General features: G+C 31.5%; 1 protein-coding gene across 1 annotated transcript; it reads right to left on the reverse strand.

The window, feature by feature from the left end:
* Positions 1 to 7,885: 7,885 nt before the first annotated feature.
* WRKY55 (WRKY DNA-binding protein 55) lies at positions 7,886 to 9,959 on the reverse strand. The gene is given in 4 exon segments (XM_086573475.1): positions 7,886 to 8,526; positions 9,041 to 9,172; positions 9,360 to 9,518; positions 9,520 to 9,959. Coding segments are annotated over 4 exon segments (1,140 nt in total). The 5' UTR covers positions 9,855 to 9,959; the 3' UTR covers positions 7,886 to 8,012.
* Positions 9,960 to 11,857: the final 1,898 nt, after the last annotated feature.

Raw genomic sequence — 11,857 nt, forward strand, 5'->3', positions numbered from 1 at the left:
TTCATGATACCAATGGCCTTGCTGGAGATACCAATATCAGGGTGAACCTGTTTGAAAACCTTGAAGATGTAAATCAGTACGTCTCCACATTTTCTTTGATCACTTCTTTTTCTTATTGGCTAATGCGGCTCCACCGAGCTGCCTACGGGAGCTTCTTTTTGGCTTTGGGTTTACGATCGACCAGTTGAACTAATGATTAGTGGTTGTTTTTTTGATTTTGTATGATTTTTGGACTTGGTTAATCATATCTTCATCATGAAATTTATTCTAGCGTAGAGTTACAACACGTGTCACTAGTAAACGGTCGGGATCAATAGTCATGATGGTTGTTGATTTGAAAAGAACATTGATATTTGGGCGTTGATTTGAATCACATGCAGTACACATGCAAGGGTAAATGTGCCAATTCAGAAAATATAGACGGATCAATGTCAATTTTGGCCCAATTGCAAAAAAAACGGTCAATTGGTGACCAATGGCAAATTATCCAATTAAAAAGTGGCCCAAAAACTAAATAACCCTATAAATATCCCCATTGACATACTTGTAACTCTATTGTCTTTGTCTATTAGTATATTTTCTATTATTGTTCAGAAAATATTAATTTTCTCATGGAAAATTTGCCCAAGAAAATGTGTTATTGTTGTTGTGCTTAGTTATATATGAGAAAATTTGAATTTTTTTCTTATCGGGGTTTGACACCAAGAAGGTTTGTCGTAGAAAAAAATTATATATGATTCATTATATCTTGTTTAGTATTAGTTCTAGAAAAACAAATTATTAACAAGGGAAATATTTCTCATTTTCCCGTGAAATTGTTTTCTTAGGGGTAGGAAAATTTACGTTTTCTAAAGAATGTGGGAAAATACATATTTTCTCGAGAAAAACTTCCTACACACTTTTAACTAATTAAACACGAGAAAATTAAACAATATTTTTCTAAGAAAACTGATATATCTTTTGCCATGAATCAAACAAGCCGGATAAAATTAGCCTGAATAATATTAACTCTTTATAAGATATGACAAAGGGCTAAAATAAAAATTAATTTAGATTAATAATTAAATCTTTTTCGATGATGGCTAGTATAATCACTAATTTATTGAGGCAGGGTTATCTACTGTATCTTAATTATCATGACATGATGTACAATCAACACACTTGGACACAGGAGTATCCCGATATTAACACGATGTCACTTCTGTTATTAGATGAATCACTAATGCTACACGGATATCCTTAGATATATATTATAGCTATACCTTCTTGGCTCTATTTTTCAAGATTTAACAGAGTCTCTAATTTTTTGTAAATTCTAATACTAATTGTCCCCGAAAAAAAAAATAATTCAAAATTTATATATATTTTAGTTAAAATACAATAAAGGAAACTCTAGTTTTTTAAATCCTTCTTAATTTCTTCATATATGAAAAAATGGATATAAATGGGCAAACAACTACATCTAGCCAATTTCACATATATAGTTTTCCTAAATATATATATATATATATATATATATATATAAATATATATATATATATAAATATATTATTATATATCAAAAATGATTTTCCTAAAATAAAGCGTAGACATCAAAAGAATAGTTTTTCTCTCTCTATGTGGAAGTTTAACTCTATATGAAAGTTTCTTTAGAAAATCTTAATGCACTCTATATGAAAATAATATTTTCTAAAGTCTGAATACATGGAATTCTTTGAACATTTGACTTTATGCATTAATTCTTATATTTTGAGAGTTTAAAAAAGGAAAAATAAATAAATTTAATCAAAAAAAAAAATAATAGTGTACCAAAAAAAAAAATTGTTTGTATGAACTATATATATCAAACACAAATAAGTGTTGGAGACATTTATATATTTGATTAAATAAAAAAAAGGCTAAAAAATAATTATTTGACATATTCTAAAATTAATTGAATTTTAAATTTCAAATTACAGCGGAAGAATCTATGATAAAACGGACGTTGACTTAAATAAATCATATGATATTGATTTAGTTAAAAGTGGGCGTTAGGCTTAAATAAATTATATAAAAACAAATTAAACCAAAAAAATTATATATGGAAAATGAAAAAAAATTATACAAAAAATAATGATAAATATTTTAAAATATATAAAAATTGAATGAAATAATGACAAAAACAATTTTAAAAAATGGATGCAAATGCACTGAAACTAATGTCAAATAATCAATTTAACGGAAATAGAAAACTAGATGCAAATGCATTAAACTAATCTTCAAAAAATAATTAATAGAAAATCAAAATATGGATGCACATGCAATCATTAAACTAATCTCAAAGAATAATTAACTTGAAAAATCAAAACTTGGATGCAAATACATCAAACTAACACCAAAAATAATTGTCGGAAAATTAGAAATGGATGCAAATGCATTGAACTAACCCTCAAATATTAAATTAACGGAAATCAGAAACTTGATGTAAGCTGTATTGAACTAACCTAAAAAATTAATTATAAATTGGGAAACATAATGCAAATCGTGAAACTAATCTTTAAAAATAATTAACGGAAATCGAAAACCGGATGCAACTACATTAACTAATTTCAAAAATAAATTGGATGCAAAACCTCAAGAAATAACTAACCTCAAAAATCGGACGAAAAATTGGATGCAAATTCATTAAACTAACATCAAACAATAATTAACGGAAATCGAAACTAAATGCAAATGCAACTTTATCAAATAATAAACACGAAATCGAAAACTTGATGCAAATGTATTAAACTAATCTCATAAAATGATTAACGGAAAATCGGCTGGATGCAAATGGATTGAGTGAATTTCGAAAAGAACAATTAATAGAAAATTGGAAATTAGATGCAAATGCATTAAACTGATTGAAAAGAATAATTAACGATCAATCGAAATGGATGCAACCGCAATGAACCGATCTCAAAAAATAAATAATGGGAATTGAAAATTGGATGCATTTGCATTGAACTAACCTCAAAATATAAATAACGAAAAATGAAACTAGATGCAAATGCATTAAACTAACTCAAAATATAGTTATATTATATGTTGTGGGAATGTCTAGATAAGTATAGTTTTGTATTTAAAATGATGTTTATCTTATCTTTTTCAGTATGATTGGGGAACTCCTTGCTATTCAAGTAGCTTCAATATATATGAACTTTGTCTTATTAGACAATCTCACAAAAATTCAATTAAACTTCTATTATTAAACAAAACAAATGAAGTTGAAGAATTTTATCAAAGGTGATTTTTTTTTAATGGAGAGTACATGAGGTTTTCATGTTATAAGAAATTTAGATGAGTGATCAATATAATATTAATATATAATAGTTATGCATATTTGCAAATATTTTTTAGAATAATTAATATAACAACACCCATTAGTAGATAATCTTTGAAGATTCCACATAGTGAGTCATATATAATTTAAAGAATAATTAACGGAAATTGGGAAACTAGATAATCTTTGATGATCCCATATAGTAAATCAAACATGATTTATTTTTTATGTCATGTTTTCAAGGACACTCTGAGATAGATAGGTAGAAAGTTGGTATTACACACCACATTGGATAATTAAAAGGAAATTGGAAAATTTGATTCAAATACATTAATTGAGCTCAAAAAGTAATTAATGGGAAATCATAAAGTTTATGCAAATTGCATTAAACTAAACTCAAAAAGTAATTAACTAGAAATTGAAAATTGGATGCAACTGCATTAAACTAACGTCAGAGAATAACTAATGGGAAGTTATAAATTGGATGCAAATTCTTGAAAAATATTTAACAAGAAAATCGGAAATGGTATGCAAATACATCAAACAAACCTCAAATAATAATTAATGAGAAACTGAAATTGAATGCAAATGCATTGAACTAACCTCAAAAAATAATTAACATAAATAAAAAAACCAAATGCAATTGCATTGAACTAACCTCATAAAATAATTGTGGGAAATCGAAAACTAAATGCAAATGCATTGAAATAACCTCAAAAATAGTTAATGGAAAATAAAAACCGGATATAATTATATCGAACTAACCTCAAAGCATAAATAATCGAAATCATAAACTAGATGCGATGTATTAAACTAACCTTAAAGAGTTATTAATGGAAAATCGAAACCTGGATCCAAATGCAATGAACTAATCTAAAACTAACTAATTAATATAGAAACATTAAAAAATGGATGCAAATGCACTAAACTAACCTAAATGAATAATTAATGAGGAAATTATAAATTTGATGTAACTGCATTGAACAAACCAAAAAAACATTAATGGGAAATCGAAAAACTGCAAATGCATTAATTAAACAACTAACCTCAAATAACAATTAACATAAAATCTAAAAATTATGCAAAACTGCATTGAACTAATCTAAAAAATAATTAATGGAAAAACTAAAAACTGGATGCAACTGTATTAAACTAAAATCATATATTAACTAACGGAAATCAAAATTGGATGCAAATGGATGAAATAACATAAAAAATGGTTAACTAGAAATATCGGATGTAAGCGCAGATCGCGACCGACCTCAAGGCATAAAATCCACTTTTTAGCTTTCTCATATCTCAAATAATTAGCTAAGTAATTATGAACCCGGAAATAAAAGTGAGTTTAAAAACGGACTCAAAGCATAAAGCTGTATAGAAATTATAAACTAGATGTGAACTAACCTAGAGAAAAATAATTAACGGAAAATCGTAAACCTGATGGATGCAAATATATTAAACTAACCTCAAAAGAATAATTAACGGAAAGATTGGAACCCGGATGCAAATGCAATTAACTAATCTCAAAGACTAATTAACGAAACATTTAAAACTAGATGGAACATTACTAAATTAACTTTAATGAATAACTAATGGGAAATCATAAACTTGGATGTAATTGCCTTGAACTAACCTCAAATAATAATTAACGGAAATCGAAAACTTGATACAAATACATACATTAATTAACTTCAAAGAATAATTAATGAAAAATTAGAAGCGGGATGCAACATACTATATTAAACTAACCTCAAAGAATAATTAATGGAAAATCATAAACTTGGTGCAAATACATTAAATTAATAACCCTAAAACATATTTGTATTTTATATAGGGAGAATAAATGTCTCGACAAATATAGTTTTGCATTTTAAGTAGTATTTATTATAATTATTTTATTATGATTGGGAAATGTCTTGCTATTTAAGTATCTTCAATATTATCTTAGCCATTATTAGGCATTCTCACAAAATTTTAATTATTATTATTAACAATAAAAAAAAAAAAATCGATTAGTTTTATCAAGATTTGGTGCTTTTTTTTATAGAGAGTGGTGCAAGAAATTTAAATGAATAATTAATATAATTTTCATATCTCATAACTATGAATAGTTGCTAATATTTTTTAGAATAATTTAATATAACGGCACCTGGATTAAGTAGGACACGTTCATATGATAAATCTTTTCAAGTGGGAGTAGTGTATTATTTGAGGATATGGAAATAATCAATCTGTTTTTAGTGATTTGTACATATTAGTACGTAAGTTTCTATGTGCTAAATCACCATAAATCTAATAAAACTATTATACGAAGCTAGATCGAGTTTAAAATAATTTTATTTGAAAACTGATTAATATTATTGAATAGACTATCTCAATTTGAACCTTATACACCATAATCATTTGTTCATTAACGTATTTTCGGTTTATTTTCAATAAAAAATATTTTGATTCAAAAATTGGCAGCTAAATCACCATAAATCTAAGAAAACTATTATACAAGCTAGATCGAGTTTAATATAATTTTTTGAAAATTATGGATTAATATCCTAAACCCAAAGTGAATAGGCTATCTCAATTTGATCCCTTAGTTTCCAAGTACTTATGCATCATAATAATTGCTCATTAATTTATTTCGGTTTAAATAAAAATATATTATGAAGGAAAAAAACTAAATAAATCACCATAAATATAATAAAACTATTATCAAGATAGATCGAGTTTAAGATAATTCTATTTGAAAATTACGGATTAATATCCTAAACCACAAAGTGATGAGGCTATCTCAATTTTCTTAATTAGTTTCAAAGTACTTATGTAAAAATAATTGTTGGTCATTAATGGGTTTATTTTCAATAAAAATATATTCGATTGAAAATTTCACATACAAAATATTTAATAATATATGTCCGGTCCAAAATATAGTATATATATATTTTAACTCTTTGGGCATCGTAGTTTTCTATTTTAACAATAAGGGGATTCCTTTATATGAATTGGCTATAATTTGAGGAATATAAGTTTAAAAAATAGGAGGGAAGAAGATGAGTTCGCGACTGAATTAACAAGTTCTCTCTTCCGATTTATGTAGATTTTGTTACCAAATTAAAATATTTTGACAACTACTTCTGATAATAGAATAAGACTACAGTGTTAATCTCACATTATATAATCTCAATCACAAAGAAAATCTAACGGGATTGGGTGCGTCTACACAAATTGCCTTATGGAGGTAACCTCTCTGAATCCGGACTCTTAACATAAAGGGTTTTCTTTCTGAAATTGTCTAAATTTCTGGTGTAAAAGAAATCCATCGTCCTATATCTCTTTGTTAGTTGTATGTACCAGCTGCACCAAATCACCCATTGGAATTGAAGCTACTTGCCATAGTATAGTAGGACACTTCACTATTCAGTCATATCTTACCCATGAACTAGAGATCGAATACCGGGGAACAATGGCAGTATGAGAATGTTGTATCACTTCCTCGTGTTGAGGTCCCTCACCATTTAGCTGGAATGACCTCATGGGATTGGCTTTGAAGAGCTTGATTGATTTGCATGTGTTAGTTGAAGAAATATTTTTGGAATTTTAGTTCTTTCACGATCTGCTTACATCGTTTGGCTCCCGAACGATCTGACCACATTTAACCAAAATGAAGTAGCTCATTTCGTCGAATGGAAGCCGGTATTTTAACACCACCGTGTCGAATGGAACCGAAATTTCACAGTTCATCAAAATTTCATAATATTATAAATACAAAGTTAGGTTTTTGACCTAAATAAGTTTTTGAGAGAAACTAATTTTGAGTGCAACCAAAATTGAGATGAAACTTTTGCAAAAAGAAAAAACTTGTAAGAAGATAGATAAGTGAAGAGAGATTTAGTAAATGTTAGAGAGACTTGAGAGGAGTGATTGTAATATTTTTTTTCCATACTTATAAAATGATTGGCTCTTGTGGATGTAGACATCATTGGCTGAATTACGATAAATCTTGTCTCATTGTGTTATGTTTTTAATTTACATTGCTCTTGTTTGTTTGTAATAGTTAATTTCATTGTTCTTGCTTGTTTGTAATAGTTAATTTCATTGTTTAGAATAGAAATTGTTGGTTGTAGTAAAATTTAGATTTTGATTGGAGTTTAGAGTGTCCATATACAAACTATTTTAGTGGGATCGATTGGTATCGTATTTCCCAACACTTTGAAAGTTAATACTTGGAGCTAAGCTCATTAAGCTTAAACCTCAAAAGACTTGACTTCATTAGTATCCATGTCCAGGTAATTGGAAGTGAAGTGGGAGGTGATTGGAAGAATTTTGTTTTAGTATAAACAGACCCGGTTACTTGTCGGAGAAAAACCTTGGATCAATTTAAGGTACTTTAGCACCCTCTCCTTTTGTACAAATTGGATGAAACATGACGCAACCTGGTCAATGTTCACTATTTGAGATTCTCCTAATACAGAACGTCACTGCTGCAGCAACCTCACTGTACTACCCCCAAGCTCTACCATCACTAAGGAGTTCATAACCAATCAATAAATTGTTCAAAAATCAAGAATTCATTCATGCTCAAACCAAATAAAAAGAAAAAAATAAAAATCCTACTTGGTTGTTTCTAGTTAAGAAATACAACATGAAATGATAACTGAATGGATTAACTATCTAGCTTTGTTGTTTAGTTAGGTTGTCTTGTTGCTCTATGCATCTATTAATTGGTCAATTTGTCATCCATGGAAGAAGGGAATATAGAATCCATGCTGTTACTGCTACTGCCCCCAGAGTTAAACATGGCATCAGCAAGGTCCACCACTGGACAATCCACACCTTCTTTAGCATCTCGAACCTGTGAAGTCCCAACTTCACCAGCAGTGGTGCTTATATTTCCACTTTCACCCCTCTGATTAAATTCCTTACACATTTTGAAGTCCAATTCCATGAGGGTGCTTTTGTCGTTTTGGATACCGCACCTGTCCATAGAAAGCCATCTAATTAATGGAATGGACGTTGATGGTGGTTGTGGTGGTGGTGGTGGTGGAAGTTGCTCTGGTTGTCCAATTATGCTACTTGAGGATGGTGCAGCTGATGTAACTGTCGGGGAAATGTGACACGTGTGGAGACCGTAATAGGTCACTTCAAAAGTGTTGGGTTCCTCGTCGAGACGCTGGACTTGTTTCTTTGCGTGGCAACCGTAGAAGCTCTTGTGGGTGCACCTGTAATATCCCCTGAAAGTAAAGAAGATCAAACGTATCATAATTCATAACAAAGCTGCTTTTTGAAGTTAATCACTGTTCATTGTGGAAATACAAAACGGAGATGATGGTGAGGTGGTAGGGTTGGAAAAAAAAAAAAAAAAAAAAATTTGAGATGGGATTGGGTGCGCACGCCTGCACGAGGAAAAGGTATGTACTCCACAAGTCCATAGTCAAGTTTCAATTCTATTTCATATTCTGTGTCTAAATTCTTATTTCCTTCAAAGCTCTTTGGTAATCCAGACAGCAAAGCAGAGATACATATCAGGTATTAAAAAAAAAATGGAGTCCTTAACTATATTATCTCAAGGCGAGCTGTATTTCTGTCTAACCCTAATTTTCTTTAAAAAAAACAAAAACTAATGGTGCAGTTGCTTCTTATTCAGTTCTGAAGGCCTGGCTGTTCCTATTAAGAAAGGAGAATTATCCTCTTCCTATACTTTATCTGGTCAGATGATACTTCTAGCGTAAATAAAAAGCAACTCACCTAGGAAACAATGACCCCAATATCTCTTTCTGACCATATTTTCTCCAAGTAAACCCATCATCTGGTGGAATATCAGGATTTCCTAATCGAGGTGTTGCTACCCTCACTGTACGCTTGTCGTTCCCATCCTTCCTGAAATATAAATGTGCAGTTAGCAGTTAATACATCAACCATACTAACAAGTAACAATACCAACAATATGCAAAAAGTTAACTGTTTTTGGACTTTCTAGCTCACAGATTCCTCCATTGTACTACATTTCCTAACCAAGGGTAATGACATATTGGTACTTCAATGCAGTGCAAGTTTGATTGTTCACCTCTTTCGGGATCTTTGAGTGACCGGACTTTTACCAGATCCTGACCCCCTCTGGCATTTGTAATTCTGCAGCGGTCTTTGGATGTTCCGAACTTTCAGCACCCTCAAGTACATTCCCCATTTGCATTCCGCCCATTTCAACACCAGAGTCACCCATTTTACTGAATGGATTCTTATTGCCATTCGAAATTTGAGCATGTACATGTTCCACGGCTTGTGTGTAACTAGACCTCAACCATGCTTGTACAGCAACATCAAGCTCATTCGCCCTTGGTTCTAATGATTCGTGGAAAACCGTATGAGGATTAAGTGGAAATGAGGGGGCATTATTAGCGTTTAATCGATCACTTGCACTCTTAAAGACCCTTGATATTTCGCCGCAGAAGTTTGAGAGAACGTATAGGTAATTGGGTTGGTTTGATAAGTGTGGGAGATTTGCTTCAAGGTGTCTAGCTAACTCACATCCATGGATGATTAGAGACAACGTTTCCTCCATAGCTTTAGTTGCTTATGTTGTCTAGCTTGATTTGGTTAAAGCATAAATGAATCCAGGCAAGTTTAATAACAACCTTATGTTTCATGGAAAACAATCGAGTAGTGGAGAATGTTCAAACTTCAAAGTATTGGGTGTTTCCTCTACACGGTACAAAGAATAACTTCCTTGGAATGTTTGACTTGGTCCAGGTCAGGTGACTTTTTGTAAGATTTCCAATCCTTTCCTTGAGTCTAGCGGAAGACCTCACCATATTGGAAGTTCCTTTAGACTTTGATTATTTCCTCCCAGTTTAAAAGACTCCTGATGATGAAGAATTATTGGTGACTTTTGGTAATACAATGGTCCTAGCTTGTATATGGTTCTAGATTGTTTTTGTTTAGTACTTTCTTGGGTTGAATATACTTGAATATAGACAGGATTCAACTCTTGACCCGTATGGGAAAACTATAGTATGCAAATGTCAAACCACATGTGTATGCACATAAATACTTCCGTAAAAACACTTTATTGAATAGCCTGCAGTTCTATTAGATACGGGAATAAACACTGCAGTATAGGTACAAAACGATCCAAAACCATTTTCATTTTCAATTATGGAAATTTTTGTCCATGACCTTTGCTTTGAAAAAAAAAAAGAAAATAAAAAAACTTATATATTCTCAAGACTCATGGCGTTGCTTGTGTCTATGACTCTATGTCAATGCAGCAAGGGTTCTATAACATTTTTACTTGACCCTCCACATAGATCACTTTGTGGCAGACTCGCTAGTTGACCACCAGTGTAACTCACCCAAGAGGCCTAGGCCATGCCCATTTAGTTTAAGTTGATCACTTCCAATGAAAATTGAACTGCTAGGATAAGGACCATTTTGATGAACAACTATGACTCCCCCTTATTAAGTTCGATCTACTTGATGTCTCCCTGGCCTTATCTAAAATTCTAAATTACCAAATTTAACTAAATTGATCTCAATTTCGTTCCAAACATGATGCTTTTATGTTTTAAAAGAAGAAGATCAACACAAAATTTGTCATTTTATTTGGTTAATGAATTGTTGCTAATTTTAGTCATAATTTTTCATCATGTAGCAGAAGACCTGTCGTACGGCTAAAGACTCGCCGCAAAGTGCCTAAAACTAATTACACAAAGTCATATGTGATTTTTCTCGCCAAATATAGCCACAAAAATGACGAATAACATAGTTTTTTTGCATTTGATAGCACAAGTCACACAACCATTAGGACACACACAAAATGGGTTGTCAAATATAGCTTATGACAAAACCATTGGAATGCTCTTATGGGCACATTGTTTAACCATCTGATTATTTAAAGGGGCCAAGCATAGCCAAAACAAGAGTATTCAAATGATCTAAAATCATATAATACATGAACCTGAAAAATGCCTCCTAATAAGTTTACCAATTGAGATAGTCTCCCGTGCTCATATGTACAACATGTCACAAAAGCCACATATCTATATGGCGGATGTAAAGTTGTGTATTAGTTTAGGTTTTACAAATGTGATTAAGGTGGAGGAAAAGGAGTTTGTAGATTAGAAAGACCGAGTTCGTTTGGAGCGAACTGCCTACGTATTTAGCTCTTACTTCTGGGAGAGAGTAGAATCAGGTCTGGTGTAGTTCAAGCATGAGGTATTTATAGTTGCTGAATATGAAGGTCTGCGTAACACGTGTACTGCTCAGTACAGATGTGTGGTTGAGATTTGGGATGCGTGTAGGGTTGGTGTTGGTAGGAGTGGTTGCAGTAGTTCGTATATTGCGGTAATGGGTTGTGAAAGTATGGTCTTGGTAATGATTGCATCTGGACAAGGGATGATGTCATAAGATAAAGCGTTTTGCGTGAGTACCTTCGTTTGACCTGTGTCACCCTAGAGCGAGCTTGGAGGACGAACATCTTAGATCGGGTGATGGTGTCGTTGCTAGTAGTACGAGCTGAAATAGATCACCTACATGAGGCGAGTTGCTTATGAAGCGAGCTCGAAA

The sequence above is a fragment of the Coptis chinensis genome, chromosome 7 (assembly GCF_015680905.1).
Source record: "Coptis chinensis isolate HL-2020 chromosome 7, ASM1568090v1, whole genome shotgun sequence".
Lineage (NCBI taxonomy): Eukaryota > Viridiplantae > Streptophyta > Magnoliopsida > Ranunculales > Ranunculaceae > Coptis > Coptis chinensis.